General features: G+C 36.1%; 1 protein-coding gene across 3 annotated transcripts in view; it reads left to right on the top strand.

Moving 5' to 3' along the window:
- CSMD3 (CUB and Sushi multiple domains 3) overlaps positions 1 to 21,054 on the top strand; it is a 1,542,511-nt gene that overhangs the window by 1,474,562 nt on the left and 46,895 nt on the right. For all 3 annotated transcript variants that reach the window (XM_027854053.1, XM_027854054.1, XM_027854055.1), the window contains one exon: positions 9,170 to 9,346. In XM_027854053.1, the coding sequence (XP_027709854.1) occupies positions 9,170 to 9,346 (177 nt within the window). The remainder of the gene's footprint in view (positions 1 to 9,169; positions 9,347 to 21,054) is intronic.

Here is a 21,054-nt window from a genome sequence, read left to right on the forward strand (position 1 = left end):
CTTGAGTGTACATATTGGGTCATTTCAGTCATATCTGACTCATCATGACCCCATTTGGGATTTTCTTGGCAAAGATCCTGGAGTAGTTTGCCATTTCCTTCTCCAGCTCATTTTACAGATTAGGAAACTGAGACAAAGAGGATTAAGTGACTTGCCCAGGGTCACATAGCTAGTAAGTATCTGAATCCAGATTTGAACTCCAAGTCCAACATTCTATTCTGTCCACTGTGCCACCTAGCATTCATCAAGGAAATTCCTTGATTTTTGTAACTTGATAAAGTTATAGGGGCATAATCCTTCATTTAGAGATTTGTATCTTCCTGTAGTCTGGATGTTAAGGAGAAGTTTCACCATAGAAAATACAGAAGAGAAAAAGGCTGAAAAAAGAGGACCCATTATTGTCATTATTCTGTCCCCAGAATGTAGATACTATGTGAGACTCCTAAACAGATATTTGTACATTCATCATAATCCTTCACTGTCTGAGCAGTTTATAACAGTTATTGTGGATGGTTATCAAGGTCTAGATCTCCTTCCCCCCTCTCTAATGTCTTTAGTCTTCTAGCTTCAGGGTGATGATCCTGTTAGTGGTCCTCCTCTCCTTTGAGAAGCAGTCTATTAAGAAAGTCTCACTTTGAGTGCCTGGTTCCTGACTTTAGAACTCAGAAACCCTCATTCAATATTACTTTCAAGGTAGGTTAGCAAGAAACTAAGTCATGACATGGGGACGCTAAAGAACTGAATTTTTTCTAGGACTTTGCTGGGACTTACTTGGACAGTTCAGGTCTAATGCACAGCAGGTCACATTTCTTCTTTCCATGGAGATTTCAAATGGTTAGAGTAGTCCCTTAAATGACTATATGAATCTCTAGGGCAAAGTGGTATGGGCGAGCGAGTTGTCTCTCTATCAACCCCAAATTAATTTACTTCATGAATGGAGTCCAAGCCAGTGTTTTTTGAGTTTGTGAGAGGATATAGGACCCTAATGAAAAAGTGGGATCTGCTGGAAAAGGGAGCAAATTAAATTGATTTTTTTTATGGCATTTTGAACCACATTTTCTTCTTTTTTTGATCAGTAAAGACAAGGCTTTTCTATTCTCAACATGATTTGTTATCATGAATGTTTGCACAGAGACTAAGCACCCTTTTGCCTTCATTTGGTAAAGGGAACAAGGTATATATTACCTGGAACCAAGTTATATATTAGCTATAGCGTCAGATTTCCTAGAGGGAGCTACAGGAGGGCAAAACTAGCAAACAGAGTGATTTGGGTAGCTAATCCAATGTTGATCCAAGTCAACTTAAACTTAAAATATAAGATTTCTAGACCATGGGTAAAATTAATATTATCTGTTGTATGTATTATATATCAGTGAATATCAGGAGAAGGGATAGCCATGACTATTAAAATTAGCTGTTTGATCATTTCACATGTTGAATATATATATATATATATATATATATATATATATATATATATATATATATATATATATATATTAACCCCTGGATTCCTGTGAAGGAATTATTCAAATTCTTTCCATTTATTAAATGTCCAATTCCTTTTATTGTTATTTAGGCTCAGCTTCACAGGCTATATTATTTGGGGATTACAGCTGATCTACTTTGCTCTTTGAAGTATCATATTCCAATTTTTCCTATTATTTCATGTAACCACAGAGTTAGAGTACACCTATACTATTCTGATTGGTTTTCCTTATAATTTTAACTACCATTTATTTGTTTACCTTGTTACAAGCAAAATTTATTCCTTCGTATTAAAATTCTGATATCTGATTATGCTATTTCTTGGTTGTGTGTATTTGGAATTGTTTTCTCCCTTTTGCCGTATCTCCTACGCACCCGTTGCCAAATGACTAACTCCAAAAGATATTACCTAAAGTGCCATTTGGGGTTTGGGAACTGCTGTTGTCCAGTTATTTTTCAGTTGTATTCAACTTTTTGTGACCCCATTTGGGATTTTCTTGGCAAAGATCCTTGTGTGGTATGTCATTTCCTTCTCCAGCTAATTTTACAGATGAGGAAACTGAGGCAAACAGGATTAATTGACTTAGGGTCATGCATCTACTAAGTTTCCGAGGCCAAATTGGAACTCGGGAAGATGAGTCCTCCTGCTTCCAAGCCCAATGCTCTATCTACTGCACTACCTAGCTACCCTGGTATTAGGAAAAACAGAGGTCATTGATTGTGTTGTGCAAGTAGGGGAAGAGTGTACAAGGAATTACCAGGAATGAAGGGCCTATGAATTAATCCTCACTTATATTTTGTTTCTTTTAGAATGGCTTTGCCCTGGGTTTTTATTCTTTTATTGGCATTGTTGAGTTTTATTTATTTGTGGGCTTATTACTTGTATTATTATAATATTTGGGGCAGTTAGGTGGCACAGTGGATAGAGCACCCGGCTTGGAGGAAGTCAGAAATACCTGAGTTCAAATGTGTCCTCAGACATTTACTAGCTATGTGACCCTGGGCAAATCACTTAACCCTGTTTGCCTCAGTTTCCTCATCTGTAAAATGAGCCAGAGAAGGAAATGGCTAACCACCCCAGTATCTTTGCCACGAAAACCTTAAATGGGGTCATAGAGAGTTAGACATGACTGAAATGACTGAATAATAAATTGCAGTATTTTGGGGGGAAACTGCCCCTAGGGAGCCTTCACTCCTGCTGCCTTCTCAGGATTCCCTTCCTGAAATCTTTTTTTAAAGTTCTACTAAAGATATTCTCCTCTCATTTGTCAGTGGCCTTGGGTTTACTAAGTCAATGCCAGCAAAAGACATGTTATGACAAGACTTTACAAGTTGTGCCACTTTTGAGCCTGATAATAGACTATATAGGAACAGACTAGCCCAGTTTACAAAGGCTTCTTCTTATCAGACTGACAAGAGAAAAAAAGAATTTTTTAATTTTGTTTTTACTGTAGCAATTCTCAAAGATAATCTATTTTGTCTACTAACAGCAATGAAATTACAGATTTTTGGAGTATTAACATATTGTTGGATATGATTGTTATTGTGGTTCCATGGTATATAGGTCTCAAGTATGATGAATTGAAAGAATTTTAGAAATTCTTATGAATATATAAATGTAGCTTTCTATATAATATTATGAGTATTCCTGCTAAAAAAGACAAAGGTCAACAAGAACATGAAGAATGTGCCATTTCTTCAAATATAGGAGATAGCATGAAAATAGGAATAAGAAATAGAGGCATGAGGCTGACTGACAAAGATGGCACAAGTAGAAGAAAGCTAGGGAAAAGTCAATAACATCAGAACACCAGGCTTAGTGAGGAATGGGAAAATTCAGAACAGGCATGGGAAAGAGATTTGACATACTTGCCAAAGCAGAGCGGTTAATTTGGATAAGATAGAGCAATAAGCACTAGAAGGAAATGAAAGGAGTAGAGTATAATGTCAGGGCTGGTAGCAAGAAATCAAAATAGGTCATATCTAGTGGAGGAAATGTGAAAAGGAAGTTTGGCACATGGATAAAACATAAATTTGGGGTAATCTGTCAATAATTGGTTAGCAGATGTTTAGTAGTCTCAGAAGAAGTTAGTGGTATGTTACCAAGATTCTACCAAAGAGAAGCAGGCCTCTAATTCTTGGCAGGGCACTAACCGCTGGGAGTCATGAAAGGCTACATGTCTGAACTTTGAAGGAAACTGAAGATTCTACAAGGCAGAGATGGGGAGGGGGATATAAATGGAGCATTCAAGGCTTGCACAATTTGTGTGTAAGAGAGGAGAGAGAAGATTGTACCTAAAGAACAGCTAGGAAGTCAGTTCTGATCATATCTTCATGTTCATTCAGTACTTTTATAAGAAGGTAGTTCAATTAGTCCTGGTGACTTGAATTCATTGTGTAGCAATGTGCTATCTTCTATTTCTTGAGTATCTTGACTTTTATTTCTTTTATTCCCATTCAAATTCTGTCCTGATAATCCAATCTCTATTAAGGAATTATAGGATTCAAAATCATAGCAGTTCTTTTTTCTTTACTTTTTTTTTTTGTTATTTTGTCCCATTCATCTTAAGGAGTATTCCTTTTTCTTCATCTTTTACCCTATATAGCTTAACACCCCCCCACCCACCCACACAGAAACACAGAAACAACTCCTTGTTCTTCTGAACTTTTTTCATCAACCTCACCTCATTCTTAACTGACTCTATTCCTACAAGACCGTACCTCTCTTTATTCTTTCTCTATTGCCTGTCCTTTCTTTCCTTTTTAGGTCATATCCTCCAGGCCAGATGTCATACTGCCAGTAAAGTGTGTTTATAAGAGATAGAAGATAGAAGTTTGAACAGGGCACAAATATAATGTGTATTAATTCAGAAAGAGTCAAGGGGCCAGGTAATGTGAAGGTTCATAAGGATGTTTCAGGAAGTCTTCAGTACAATTTCAGGTTGAGTTCTGGAGAGACTGACCAGTACTTTTAAAGTACAAGGAAACTTCACTGAACAGAACTGATGCTTATACATTCTTGAAATAAGACGAAAATACGTGGAGAGCTAAGTTTGCTTGCTGAACCACTGATGTATAAGTAATCCTCATATTCAGAACCCCTCACAAGCTCCATAAGTAAAGCAACTAAAGCAGTTTTTGTGCACCATTTGGCCAATGTCTTTAAGTGCGTGACAGGTTGGAGGGAAATGAGGGAAGAATTGATGGGGAATTAGAGAGATGAGAAAATTGCTGATTCCAGAAGCCTAGATGAGAAAGGAGGAAAACAGTGTCTTTTGGATGTATAGTTTGTGATAACTATGTTTTTTCAGAGCTACATTTTTATTAGAAAAAGATAATTAACCTATAAATAAGATGATATTCTGCATTTGATCACATTAGGATTTTATTGCCATGGGCCAAAGGCCATGGCAAGGTTTACAAAGGAAATTAATGAATGAAAAATCATTTATTAAGCACTTGATATGTGCTAAACACTATGTTAAGCAATGGGGTTACAAATGGAAAACAATGAGACAGTTATTTCTCTGAAAGAGTTCATGGAGGACCAATGCATGAAATAAAGCTCAGTTGCAGGGCAAATGAGAAGGTCCAGAATTCCCAAGGATATATTGGTCGGGTAGAAGCAAGTCCTGAAGTTCCTAAGATTATGTAAGTAGAACAAATGACAGTGTTAATTGATGGCAGGGAATACGTTGAAAGGTCTTGAGCTCCTTATAAGCCGGTGTTTGGGATAAAAGGTAAGGTCTGGCAGTCTTTCATCTCAAGGAGAAGGGAGTTGTTGACTCCCATTTCACCTAAGCCCTGGGAGCAATCAAATAGCCCTGTCAGGCAAAGTGGAAAGGCTAGTAAGTGTCTGTTCCAGATGACTTCTGAGAAGTAAAAAGTAAGTGTAGAACCGAACAAAGTCTTAGTGACATTTTGAAATAATATATCATTATATTATTTTAACTAAAGTGTGTGAAATAATTTTAGTTCTGATTTTTAAGGTGGTTACCACTTAAAGACTCTGATAGTAATTTACCTGCCCATAGTGAACAGTCTGTGAACTGGGGCTGGTTTTTGTTTTTCTTTATATCCCCAGCACTGAGCACGTAGTTGGTGCTTCAGAAATGCTTATTGAATTTATATGTTGACTTTACCAGGAATAGTACTAATTAATTTTACTCCCAAAACATATTGTGGCAGCAATAATAAAAAATAATGTAGAAAGTCCTTAAGCCTAGAAAAATTCAATTAAAAACCATAAAATCTACTATTGTTCTACTTTTTGGCTGTTTGACCCATCAGTGGCATTTTTATTTGATTTTGATGGTGGAAAGAAAAGCAAGCACATTCTATACAAGAATAGCTTATCTGAATAATAGCTGCAAAGGCTGAGCTCAGGGTCCTGGGCTGTGTCCCCTAAAGTATAAGGAGAGGTGGTGGTCAAGGTGACTTGACCTAGTCCATGAGTTTACATTTTACTGATGATGAATAACATGTACACAGAAAAGCAAAAATAAAGCGTAACAATAAGATAAAAGGGAGGATTCTGGGAAGATGACGGAGTTGGTCAGAAAATTCCAAGCTCTCAAGATTTTATGGCACCTCAGGGCAAACATAGAGCAGTGAAAATAAATAAGAGCAAGGGCAAAACAGGGGCCCTCCTGGGACAATTGGAGAAGATCCAAAGAAAAATCCCAGGACAAGATTTGGTCCCTGTGAAGAGTAAACATCTCTAGGCTAGTAACCACCTTTCTTTTCTCTATTGGGTATTTAAGTTTTAGTATTTAAGTCTAACATAAAAAAAAGGAAAAAAATAAGATGAAGGGGCATTTCCAGGAAGTGTTCTAGCAATTAGGAAAAGGAGGGATTCAGGTAAGCATCTTATAGCCGGTGGGTCCTTAGTTATACCTTGAAGAATGCTAGGCAACACTGTGTTGTGGAGGCTTGAGGGACTGTTTTCCAGTTATGAGGAATAGATAGCTTATTAAAGGTACCACTGTGCCTTTAGGGGATGGAATTTCAAGTATGGCAAAAAAATCAAGTAGGCCTATTTGACTGAAATAGAGAGAGTGTGAAGGCATATGATGTGCAGTAAAGCTGCAAAGGTAGGACATGAATAGTTCTAAAAGCCAAGTGGATTATTAGAGTAACAAGGTTATCAGTGTTTTAGTGGACTAGATGACCTTTGAAGTACCAAGGCAGAAGTTCTCCCAAGGACTGGAGAGGTAATTGAGTATAATTTTTAGTATTTAACCTTTCCTTAATACCCATTTACTTTACTTGTGAGATACTAGTTGCTTCCCTAAAAATACCTGAAGATGAGGTAGCTAGGTGGTGCAGTGGATAGAGCTCTGGCCTTGGAGTCAGGAGGACCTAAGTTCAAATTCGACCTCATACACTTGTTAAAAGCTAGCTGTGTGACCCTGGGCAAGTTACTTAATCCTAATCACCTAAGTGAAAGAGAAAAAAAAATACCTGAAGAATTTTTCCCTTTCTTAATTATCCTAGGGCACTTTTGAGAAATAATCTTACAATGAGGAATTATATTTTATAAGTCTGTACCTTTATTTACTATTTTTCTTTAAACAAAATTTAAAGACATTCTACTTAGTGCAGAATACTTTGATCAGTCTAGAAACTCAAGAAAACACTATCTGGAAGACTCAGCTACATTCTTGTCATGCTACATTTTCAGTATAGCTGGTAGAAGGCACAGAACACCCTTTTCTCTTAAAACAAAAAAAGTACAAGATTTTAGTTGCATAAATAAAAGAAAAATGGAAACAAAGTTAAAATTCTCAGCTGAGTTAAAAGTATCTCCAAGTCCTTTTAGCAAGCTATGGATATCTACCTCATCCCAAGAGACGAAGCATTCTCAGTGTGGCCATTTATTAGCAAGAGGGATGATAGAAAGTATAGTTGGGTTTTTTTTGTTCTCCTTTATAAAGAAAGGCCTGATGGACAGTGGGAGTCAGAAGCTTTCCAGGCACAGAAGCCAGGCAACTTTAACTCTCTAAGAAATGGGTAGTGGTTCAAGGCAGATGTTCAACCAATGATCAGCTGATGGTAATTGAAGAGTACTACCTATTCCCAGAGGAATATAATCATAAACACTGTCCCAAGGGTGATCTGCCTGCCTCGAATTGAGTTTGCCTAGATGTACTTGCCTGCCATGTTGTGGGGACAGGGTGAAGTTGTTATCCTGTCCGTTCTCCACTCTGTTTTCTGCCTCATTTCTTGTGGTTAACTTGCACTAGTACTCCAGTCAGTTATCTACTTACTATTTAAACCTTGTTTATTTGCTGTCTGTACTGTGATAAAGGGTTTGTCAGATAAAGATAATCTGACTTTTGTTATATTATGAGTGTTTTTGTGATACAGGGAACCATGTAAAGGATGAAACATCAAAGTGGAACCTGAGACCAATGCCTTAGGCCATGAATCATTACAATAGCCTAATATATGTTCTGAATTATCAGCAAAATTTTAAATTATATTTTGTATATTTTACTATTTAGCTATGTGACCCTGGGCAAGTCACTTACCCTGTTTGCCTTAGTTTTCTCATCTGTAAAATGAACTAGGGAAGGAAATGCCAAAGAGGTCACAGTCAGACATGACTGAAAAATGACTAAGCAATAACAACATTCTGATTATTTGAAATCCATATATAAATAACAACTGGTTAATGGAGATTAACCAGAAGTTAAATTGATCAGAATGTCCTATGCTTGAAACATACTCTATAGATGGAAACATGGAGTACATGGAGGCATCTGGTGCCCTAGTAGAGAGAGCACTGGTCCCAGAGTTAGGAAGACCTGACTTCAAATTTGACCTCACACACTTACTAACTGTGTAACCTTGATCAAATCACTTAACCTCTGTTTGCCTCAGTTTTTTGCCTCAGTTTCCTCAAGTATAAAATGGTCATAATAATAGCATCTACCTCAAAGAGTTATCGTAAGGATGAGCTGAGATAGTTCTAAAAAATGTTTATCATAGTACCTGTACATAGTAAATGCTATATATAATGGTTATTCCCTTCTTTTCCCTCTATAGGCATGAAGCATATTAAGAGTTTATTAAAATGCATTATTTGAATTTAACTACAGTTATTTTAGTTTATGTGTCGTAAATTTTTTATTCTACTTAGTCTTGAAATAGAATTCATGATCATTTTATGAGTTACATGTCTGTATATATCACATTATAAATGAATCTCTATAATATTTAAATAGCATGTTTTTATACTCCTTCCATAGAAGAAATCAAATAAAAATAAACCTCTGCAGGAGCTCATTATTATTACAAAGCTTATCTTCTAATTTTACACTAGGTATATTTTTAGTATAAGGCACAGAATTTTATAATTCTTTCTTCAAGGATTTTGTGGCACCCTGAGGCTATGCTATTGAGTAATTACTGCACCACACAAGTTTTTCACTCAATTCAACAATAAAAGTCTGAACAAGTAGTCCATAATGCAATTTACATTCCTAGTAATTAAACTAATAAAATCCACATAAATTCATCTTGAATTTCAAGCAATTCTAGAACGCGGTGCTTTGTTTATTTTTAGGGTACTTTATAGCTCCTTTGGGTAATTTTTAGTAATTATTTAGTCATTAACTTTTTGTGAGAGCTTCTCTAATTGCTGTGTTATATACGCTCTTATCAATTTGCTTTATAGCTGTGCAGTGTGGTAACCCAGGGACTACTGCCAATGGGAAAGTGTTCCGTATAGATGGCACAACATTCTCTAGCTCGGTCATTTATTCCTGCATGGAGGGATACATACTTTCTGGATCATCGGTGAGGCAGTGTACAGCCAATGGAACGTGGTCTGGATCTTTGCCGAATTGTACAAGTAAGTTAAATTTTCAGTAACTTGTTCTCACATGTGTTACTAAAAATGTGGAAAAATGTTTTGATCATTTCCTATCACACAATAGTGTGTTTATAAAGAGAAGCATATTCATGATGTAAAAGATTTTAAAATGTGGGAAGTTTCCTAGTGTTAGTGTTTAAATTAATTGTTCCTCATGAAAATATTTATATTAACACTAAAAGTTTGAATAACTGAATCATTCCTTGAAATTATTATGATTCAGTTCTATTTAATTCATCATTTGTTGGGCAGCTCCTATGTGCAAGACACTATTCTAGGTGCTATGTGGATATCAGTATGAATCAGGCATGGTCCCTGACTTCAATGAGCATATGGTCTTAGAGAATACAAAGACATCAAATGAAACAACTACGTTATACTTCACATGTAGTAAATTTTTAGTAAATACTTTGTTCATTCATAATTGTGACAGACAAGAAGTTATATACTATGAAAGGGTTAATGCAACAGAACTAAGGTAATGAAGAGTTGGGAAAGTAAAATCACATCAACAAGCATTTGTTAAGCTCCTACTAGGTGTCAAGCACTGTACTAAGTGCTGGGGATACAAAGGAAAAAAAAAACATTCCTCCTTTTCAAGAAGCTCAGAGTCTAATTGAAAAGATATCTCTAAGACTATATTCCTATGTCTTATGAAGATAACTTTTTAGAGCCATCATTTATCTGAGGTTGTTAATTATTATAGCTAATAACACTAGCTAACATTTTTATAGTGCTTACTGTGTTCCAGGCCTGGTGCTAAGTGTTTTACAATGATTATCTCTTTTGATCCTCACCTACCCTGGGGGGGGCAAGGGTAGGTGCTGTTATTTTCCTCATTTGCAGATGAGGAAACTGAGGCAAATAGAGGTTAAGATTTGCCCAGGTCAAACAGCTATTAAGGTCTGAGGCTGCATTTGAACTCAGGTCACCCTGATCCAGGCCTGGTATTCTATTCACCGTGCCACCTACCAGCTTACAATTATATAGCACATAGCAGTTTACAAAATTCTACCATTACAGAGTTATTAAGTGATTGAGTCAGGACACAAACTCAGGTCTTCTGACTCACAGTCCTGTGCTCTGTACTCTATGCCCTGCTTCACTTCAGAGAACAAAGTGGAGTTATTCCTAGAGCACTTTAGAAATTCTAGTCACAGATACTTCCATTCATATAAACAATATACCATCTGAAGTATTATTTAACTGACAATAAATTGGTAGTCTTTTAGAACTTGAAAGGATACTGGAGATCATCTCTAACCTAAGATAAGAAAATCAACAGTACCAAACTTTAGATATTATATGCACTAGATTGTTAGCAACTTGAGAGCAGGGCTGGCATCTTATTTATCTGGACCTTGTGAATACCCTGAAATTCTATTCAATTCAATTCACTTCATTTCAGCAAAGAGTTGTTAGCCACTTACTATGTGCCAGGTTCTAGTAATACAAAGACAGAATAAAATTAACAAAAGTAAACATAATAAATAATGTGAATGCATGAATGAATGGATGAATGGATAGACACCTGCTCAGGTCCTCAAGAAGCTTACATTCCACTAGAGGGATAAAATTTTATACAGACAAGTAAATGCAAAAATAATTTAAGGACAGATAGAGTACTGACAACTAAGACAATTCAGAGAAGATGTTTCATATTAGCACCAAGCTCACAACTCTCCATCTCATGAAAGATTATGAAAGATGAAAGCCTGCTAAAAGTCTTCCCCTGATCTTCAAGTCTACTAAGCCTACTAAAAAAAGAAATTGATGTTATCTAGCATGATTGAACCAATGTTGACTCTTAGTCATTACTACTTTCCCTTTAATATGCTCACAAGCCAGCTAAGTGGCATGAGAGGAGATCCTGGAATCAGGAAACTTTTGTTAAAATCTGGCCTCCAATACACTAGCTGTATGGCTTTGTTTAAATCATTTAGGTGGCCTTTCTACCTTAGTTTCTTCATCAACAAAATGGGAATAATAATTATAGCCCTTTCCTACCAGAGTTGTTGTAGTAAGATGAGATAATATTTATAAAGCACTTTGAAAAACTTCAAGTGTCATATAAACACTAATTATTGTTATTGCTGTTGTGGTTATTTTTAATTTTAAAATATATACTCTAGACTTTTTACCTGGAAATGAAGTCATATTATTCACTTTTAGTTTGAAAAATCCATACAGCCCCAAAGCAGTGCTCTTTCTATGATACTGGTACTCCAGAAGCTAAGAAATATAACTTTGCATTAGTTGATTTTTTAAATATAGGGATAATGTTGAAAATTGGAAGAATTATGTTCTAAATTGTGTAGTATTTTGAATATGTGAATTCTCTTTCATGTTAAGAGATAGAAATTTTGATACATTATAAGACATACTGGTAACCTGAATGAATAAATATCTTCCCTAAACCCCAGTTTTCTGTCAGGTGGTCATTTCAGCACAGTTAAATGTCTTATGTGCTACTATACTAAAAACAAAATATTTTACATATTTTCCCAATATTTGGTCACCATCATTTCAGTCTGTCTCTTGACAAGCAGTGTTAGTTTCTAAATTTCCAGGATCAAGCAAAGATAGCATGTGATTTTATCTTGATGAAATCTGTAGGGGCTCTTATGATATATTAACTTATTTTTGAAAATATACTTATGTTATATACAATATTATTCAACAACTCCAGAAAGTAACATGAAATTTAAGAATTTTGTTTGAAAATATGTGAAAAAGTACAGTCTATGTCATTCTAGAGATTCCACTTACAATTCTACCTAGAAAAAGTGAAAAAAGAAACATTATTACTTGGAATTCTTCAATTTGTATTAAATAAAAAAAAGTATTTCCTATTTTAAAATAATGAAACCAATGTATTATTGGTTTTGCCAACTACCGGTCTAGAGAGGGAACACTGGATTTCAGTTTGGCACCAAATGAATCAGTATTTTAAAAGGAAAAACAAAGGTATCAGGCATATTGACTAGATTTTCTAGTTTGAAATGCCCAGGGGCTTTTTAGTAATTATTTCTTTCAGGTTACACTGTAATAAGCATGCTTGATTTTCTGACTCTTTTGGGTAGACTGGCAGATATAAAGCCCCTTGTTGGCCACAGTGACATGTGTTTATCAACTAAAGAAACTTCTAGTAGGTGGGCATTTTATTCAAGTGGGCAGTCATAGCAAAGGACCAGCAATCACACTTTGGAGAAGTGATTCTAGAGAAAAAGCTAGAATTATTTGTGTTTTCCATATTATTTTTCATTCTTTTATTTAAGTATATTTATCCATGACATTCAGGTCCCAAATACCAAATTACTAAGACTTTCATGTCAACCCATATCTGTTATTGGCTAACCAATAATCTGTTGCACTCCAGAGTCATTTTCTAAAATGACAATTCTGTCAAAGGTACTATTTTATGAAATAACATTTCATACTATCAAACATATACATCTTATATTCAAAGTATGTTTGTAATGTTTAGATTTGACAATAAGGCAGAGTTGTGAAAGGCTGAGACTTATAAAAACCATCATATTTCTTTCGAATGTGTTCCACATTTCTGTTAGTTGTTATAGGATCATAGGTGGGGTCAGAATAGTGTAGTAGAAGGAGCTGTTCCTTTGAAATCAGAGGACCTGGTTTCAAATCCTAGTTCTTTCACTTGCTATATGGACTTTGGCAAGTCACTGACCTTTCTCAGATCTTGTTTCTTCTTATGTAAAATCAATAGATTACACTGAATGAGGGGCAGCTAGGTGGTGTGGTGGATAGAGCCTGGAGTCAGTAAGATCTAGGCCTGGGGTCACAGAGATCTGAGTTAAAATTTGGCCTCAGACATTCACTAGCTATGTCACCCCAGGTAAGTCACTTAACCCTTATTTGCCTCAGTTGCTCATTTGTAAAATGCAAAATATGTATATATACATATATGTACATACACACATGCATACATATGTATGTAAATATATATTTTATATATACAACACGTATGTATATGTACATATGTGTTATATATACATATATTGTTAGATATAATAAGCCATTTTATTATTTTTTATAAATGAATACAGCAGCTAATCATTGCTATGCTGAAGTACTGAGCTATTTGGAGACACGAATTTCACCTTTATAATTCATTACTAAGTAAAAGTTATGGTAGGGTTGAAGAAAAGTCATGGAGAGAGAGAAAGAGAAAAAGAGAGGGAGAGGGAGAGAGAGAGAGAGAGAGAGAGAGAGATTGATTGGTGCTAGCTATTTATAAGATGAATTTGTTATTGAAGTAAGAGCTGAAATCAGTAATCCTTGGTATAGTTCTTTGGGGGGAAAAACTCTACTGAAGGTGTAAAACTCAGTAAAGAAACAAAAATGTCCCAGGATGAGACAAACCATTCTAAATCATAGATTTAGGCAGTGTCTACATGGGGTAACTAAATTTAATTGGAATGAAAAGTTCTAATTCACACTTGTCAGGTTGCTCCATCTGTAGAAGGCCATTACAATGCAAATTGAGACTTTGAGCAGCCTACAAATGACACCAACCACAGCTTACATAAATTGCTTAAGTTTATACATGTTAATAAAAAGATATAGTATTTATATAGTAAAACTTGAAATGTATGAAACAGATCCGAAGTAGTGACCTGCCATCTTGAATCTCAGAGATAACACTCTCCCTATTCCAACAATACCAAGTCCTGTCGAGGTCCCCTGTGGGATAGAGTACTAAAGTAATAGAATTTTTTTAAGATAGAAGGAAGCTTGGAAATCAGTATTCCAGTGAAAGTTAAATGAGCAAATTGAATAAAATTCTTAAGATCAAATAATGAGAACTGGAAAGGATCTTAATAATCCTTTCACCTCATTTCACAAATAAGGAAACTAAGGTTAAAGAGACTGTGTCATGCATCTAATCAGTTTTTATCTCACAGATGGTAAAATTCATAAGAGCAAAGAGCATGGTTTATATAAAAAAAATTGTGTTTCCCAGAATCTAGTGCAGTGCTCGACATACTGGGCACTTAGTCAGTGTCTCTTGAATTGAATGAATGGAATGGAATGGAATGGAATTCCTTCAAAGTCAATCTAAAAATTAAGGTCTTGCCATTCAGACCAATTAAACAATCATTTATTAAACTCTTACTGTGTCCCAAGCAAAGTACTAGTTACTGGGAATACAAATACAAAAGTGAGCCAGTCCCATCCTTCAAAGAGCTTATGTTCTACTGGGGATACAACATATCTACAGATAAATACAGCATATATACAAATAAATACAAAAACAGAAGACTGTCTGGATCTTCAGAAGGGTTAGAAGGCAAGAGAGAAAATTATTAGTTCATGGCAACTCTTCTGACCCACTGTCACTGAAACCCAGAGATGGCATTGCTAGGAGTCTGGAAACATCCCTAACTCTGCACCTTTTGCCTTGTCTGACCCTGCCTGTCAGTAAGAAAGTCCTTATTAGTTTCAAAAAAATTGGGGAAGGGGGAGCTACGTGGTATAGTGGTTATTAAATGCCTCTACTGAAGCTTTATTCTCTGGCCACCAATCTCTGCTCTCTCATATCAACCATGTCAACCTGATCCTTCATCCATCTAATCCCTCCTTCCCATTCCATTTTATCCTATGGAATCCCATTCTATGTTTGGTTGATTATCTTTTTATTCCCCCCACTTCCTTTCACATTAGAACTCTTTTTCTTCCTGTAACAGGAACAGTTAGACCCTGCTTTCCAGGTTGAGGAATTATTCTAAGGCTTTGCTCTTAAGGGAGGATGAATAGGATCTATGTTCTATAGCCTGAGATTGACCTTGAGGACACTATAGGAATCCTGAAGGTGGGGACTGTTCATAAATCCAGGTGCCAGGCAGGCTAGGGAAGGGGAAAGCTCTCCGAGAACAGACCTCTGTGCTAGCCACTTAGTTGTTTTCCTCTCCTAGAGAATCCAGGAGGCCACAAGGCCTAGTGAAGTAAAAACTTTGGGAATTCCTTGCTCCCTTAGTAGGTGCCAGCAGTACTTTGCAAGATGCTTCCTGAAGTTGTTACAGTGCTTCTCAAAGTAGATGATGACTACCTTCAGCAGAATGAGCCTAAACCTATGGATCTTGAGGATAGAACCAAGGCTGAAGGGAAGTGCCTGTTGAGCAGTCCCACTAATTGTCTCATGTTTTAAAGCTTTAAATATCAAACTGCTGAATATAAAAGTTATATATTTCATGTCTTAAGTCTTTGTGAATATAAGAATTTTAGTTATTTGTGTTTAAAGCATTTCCTTTGAGTAACGGAAATAAATAGCCATCCTATATATTGTACATTAAGATTATTTCTACTCCCTTTGGGGGATATTTATACATCAGTCAAACCCTTAGCTTTAAATAATTTTCCCTGGGACTTTAAGATTGGAAGCTTGAAGAATCAGAGATTGTGAGAAAAGAACCTGCCCTTCTTTTTAGAGGCCTAGCTCTGCCGTAACAGAACCCTGTCTAAATGTGTAACTAGAAAGTCCCTTTCTGGGCCTCATTAGGCCAGCAGAATCTATCGTAATAGGAATAGGAATAGAGACTGTATATTATTTCATGGGCATAGGGAGCTCCTAGATGAGGAAACTCTTTCTATCAATGTAGGTCAGCACCTTCTTTGAAACTTATGCTCTCAGGGACTTGCTTAGAGCATGAGAATTGAAGTGATTTGCCCAGGGTCACACAGCAGCATGTGTCGGAGGCAAATCACAATATACATAAGTACATGATGCAAGCATTTATGTGTACATGCATACATGTAGTAGCCTTATAAATTCTGGGGGCCCTTATCCCAAATCACTCTCCAACTCATGATTTGGCTCCCTCAAAATAAAGCTACCCAGCGATAGTTCCCTCTTGTGGCTTTAGGGGTACTGCTGATAGACACTGGGGCTTCTAATGCTATTGGCTCATTCCCACATTCCTGGGTCTTTGCTCCAATTCCAAGCGTCAGTGATTAGTGTCCCTGTATCATTTAACTAATAAGTACAAACACATCTTCCCCCTAACTAGACACACTTGTCCCTATACTAAATCATTCCCTTGGGAGCCGGATCTCAGATTTCCAAATGAGGTATAGCTGATGGACAGAGACAATACTTTACTTCCACAGGACATAGTATCTCAGAGTCAATGTCCTAATGGACTAGGTCAAGTAGGCCACTTCTCAGGGTATTTCTGGTGGACCAGCCTCAGCTGCCAGCAAACTCTAGTATGGTGTCCAAAAATTTCTGGACCTTTAGCATCTCTCCTAACCTTTCAGAGCTCACAAAGTTGCAGCCTAATCAAGTCCGTTTCCGAGTCCATTTCAGCTAAGAGCATGAAGAAATAGAATGAACAGAGCCAGAAGAAACAACAGGGTCATGTCTTCATGTCTTCATGTGTACCTGGGTGGGGAGAGTAGGCCTCTGGTGCCACAGCTACCACTCTCTGCAATGGTAGGACCACATACTTTGTGTGTATATACATATAGTATTTATATAATACTAAATATTATATAGTACTATATAATAGTATATAGTAGTATATATTAATATGTTAATATACAATAGTACATAGTCTATATATAAATATGTAGCATATATTAATATATAATAGTACATAGTATATATTAATATGTAATAGTACTATTTAGTATTTCATATATAGTATTCATATGCTATATATACACATCTTTATTGATGGCCTTTTCTTTATGTTTTATTTCAACCCCTTCTCATACTCCAATTTGATTACTCCCTTGTGACAAAATAATTAACAAATTACTAATTAACAAATTAACAAAAGTGACACATCTGACAATGTCTATAATATCGTTGCCTCTTTTCCTTTGTCACTAGGATTACTTGTTCTTTGGGACCTTCCTGAGGGGATTTTGATTCATTTTCCTTTGTTATAAAGTACTCATCCATTGAAATGATTCTTCTGATGTTTATTCATTTTCCTCTTTAATCTATTTGAGCAAGGTGCTGATGTTTCTCCAATGTCCTTCTTCACAACATACTTTTTAACTACCAATCCTTTCCATTTTAAAGATCCAGTTGCTATCATATCCCTCCAAATGCTCATGGTGCAGGTTCTTTGTTTTCACAGACCACCAGAGCTTGGCCAGGTCTATTTTCCTGTCTATCTGGGGCATTGCTTCTAGAAGACTCTGATTGGCCACTGTATTGGTCTATTATTTACCTTTAATACTCTCACTCTTACAAGCTCCACAGTCCTCACTGTAACTGACCTTCAGACCCAAGTTACCCCATGGTGCTGAGAAAAGGTTGACGAGATGCTGCTGACAGTGGTGCTTTATCCTATTTCTTCTCCACCTTTTCTCTCTTTTCCTCTGTTATTTGAAGGGCCATCCAGAGCCAGGGTCTGGGTTGTGAGAGAGTAAAGTGTGGGAATACCCAGAGCTCTGGGGTATCCACCTACCTTGGGAACAGGGATACCAATAAACCAGTATTTAATTCCTCAGTCATTGCTTATAATTGTTACAACCTCAGGGTTATAGGCCCTCATAGGTCATCTTGTGGCATGTGATAGGGTAACCCTGGAACAAAGCACTAGTAATATAGTCCTCAGCATTTTTTTTTCTCTCAGAATCAACTTATGATAGTTTCATTCATTTTTCTTTTTATTGGTTGATGCTGAATTTTCTACATTTTGGTACTCTTTACTTATATTATTTGCTGTAGTTGAAGAACATCTCTCCCTAGGCTGCCGTTCCCTCCACCATCTTCCCAGAATCCTGCAACATGTTTAGAGGATTTCCAAATTAGTTGCAATACAGTATAGTATAAGGCACTGTAGTATATAGTGACCGATATCAAAGGACCTGAATATAAATCCTGCCTCTAATGCTTCTAACCTGTGTAAACTTGAAGAAATCACTCAACCTCTCTGGGCCTCAGTTTCTTCAACTCTAAAATGAGATGATTAGACTACAGATGGCCACTGAGGTGCCTACCAGTTCTAGGACTGTGATCTCATGACCGAATGAATCCAAAGAGTGATGATTAATGGTTTGATATCAACCTTGAAGTATGTCTCTAATAGAGGATTGCAAGGTTCTTTCCTTGTCATATCTGTTAAACACATTAATCAATGCCTTTTATAAAGACATAGATAATACACCTGTTAAATGCTGTGAAGCTGGGAGGAATAACTATTTCATTGGATGACAGAATAAGGATCCAAAAAGATCTTGAAAGGTTGCTAAAAAGAGAAATTTTTTTATAAAAATTTTTATTTATTTTGTATTTATGGAATAAAATACACATTTCCATAACATGGTATAATTTTTAAAAAAGATAATTGCTCATGAACCTGCAAATCTATTATGTATAACTTGTTATTCCTTTTAAATATATAATAAAGCTATCATATAAATTTCTTTTTTTTCTTTTTTGTTTCTTCCCTTCCCCCTCCCCCCATCCTAGAGATGGCTACTATCGAACATAAATATGTAGAGATGTGTGTGTGTGAAATCATTCTATACATATTTCCATGTATCAGTTCTTTCTCTAGATGCAGATAGTATCTTCCTTCATATGTCCTTTGTAGTTAATTTGGGTATTTGTAAAAGTCAAAATGACTTATTCACTCAAAGTTTTTTTTCAAAGTTGTTCTTAAAACAATATTCCTATTACTACATACAACATTCTCCTGTTTCTGCTCATTTCACTCTTCATTATTTCATGCAAGTCTGTTCATGTTTTTCTAAGATCATCAAGCTCATCATTTCCTATAGCACAGTAGTACTCCATCTCAATCATATAACACAACTTGTTCAGTCATTTCCCAGTTGACGGGCATCCCATGATGTCATGATCCTCTTCCAGAACAAAGGACAAACAACAACCCTGTGAGTAGTAGTAGCTGCCCCAGTGGGGACCTAACTAGAACAGTTGGTAGTACAGCTTTTTTTCTTTTCTTTTCTTTCTTTTTTCTTTGTTTCCTTCCTTCCTTCCTTCCTTCCTTTTTTAGTAATTTATTTTTAGTTTTCAACATTCACTTCTATAAGATTTTGAGTTTTAAATTTTCTCCTCCTCACACCTCTCCCCCACCAAGATGGCATAAAATCTGATATATGCTCTACATATACATTCATGTTAAGCATATTTTCCCATTAGTCATGATGTAAAGAACAATTAGAACTAATGGGAGGAACCATGAGAATGAAGCAATAAAATAAAACAACAAAGGAAAAGGAGAGCATATTATGCTTCCATCTGTATGCAGACTCCATATCTCTTTTTCTGGGTGTGGATAACAATTTCCATCATTCATCTTTTGGAGTTGTCTTAAATTCTTGCATTGCTGTGAAGAACCACATCCATCAAAGTCAGTCACTCCATAATGTGGCTGTTACTGTATACAGTGTTCTCCTGGTTGTGCTCATTTCACTCTGCATTAGTTCATGTAAGTCTTTCCAAGTTTTTTTTTTTAAGTCTGTCTGCTCATCATTTTTTATAGCACAATAGTATTCCATCACATTCATATACTACAACTTATTCAGCCATTCCCCAATTAATGGGCATTATAAGAGAAAATTTAATATAAAGTCCTATACTAGGGTAAAAAAAATAACACAGGTAAAAGGTAGAGATAGGACAGCATAGCTAGAACATAGTTCTTATGGAAAAGATTTTGAGATTTTATTGGGCATCTAGGTGGCATAGTGGATAGAGTGCCAGGCCAAGAGTTAGGAAGACTCCTCTTGCTGAGCTCAAATCAGGTCTCAGACACTTACTAGCTGTGTGACTCTGGGAAAGTCACTTAACCCTGTTTGTCTCAGTTGCCTCATCTGTAAAATGAGCTGGAGAAGGAAGTGGCCAACCACTCAAGTATCTTTGCCAAGAAACCCCCAAATGGTGTCACAAAGAGTTGAACATGACTGAAAAATGACTAAAAAACAAAATTGAATCACAAACTATATGAGTGAATAATTAGTTGTAATGACCTAACAAGCTAATAGGATCAGTATTCCAAAACATTCATGAGTTCCTTAGTGTGGATCCCTGTCTCCTTCCTATTCCTTCCCCCTCCCCACTCCCATTAGAGAGATAGACAGCTCAGTAAATATATATATGAACTTGTTCTAGTAGAAAATAGTTCTGCATTTGTAATTTGAGGACCTTAGTTTGAATACTTATTCTACCAATTACTATGTATATGACCTTGGGCAAATCATAACCTTTCCAGGCCTCAGTCCCCTCTTCTAAAAACTGAGGAAGCTAGACTAGATTATTTCTTAAGATCCTTTCCAACAATAAACATGTAACTCTAATGATCCTTTGAGTTGCCATGTACTCAAAATTCATCAACTGGTGGCCAAAGTTCTGATTTGGATCTTTTCAGGACTTCACTAAGCTGGTTATTAGACAATAAGATACAGAAATACTTACCAGACCTATACAATTTGGTAGGACCTCCTAGAATTTTTACTTGTCATAACGTTTGATAATTTAGTTTAACTTCTATACCAGTATGAGTCATTGGAGTAGAGTTTTCATGGAGGAATGCAATTGTAGATTGTATTAATAGAAACATACTGTTTAGAAGGGGCTAGGTAATAGATACTTTTTACTCTGATCCAGTCAGAATCCATTTGGAATAGTGTGTCCATTTCTGAACATCACATTTTAGGAAGAAGACTGACAAACTTTA

The sequence above is a fragment of the Vombatus ursinus genome, unplaced genomic scaffold, assembly GCF_900497805.2.
Source record: "Vombatus ursinus unplaced genomic scaffold, bare-nosed wombat genome assembly UNPS02010284.1, whole genome shotgun sequence".
NCBI classification, from domain to species: domain Eukaryota; kingdom Metazoa; phylum Chordata; class Mammalia; order Diprotodontia; family Vombatidae; genus Vombatus; species Vombatus ursinus.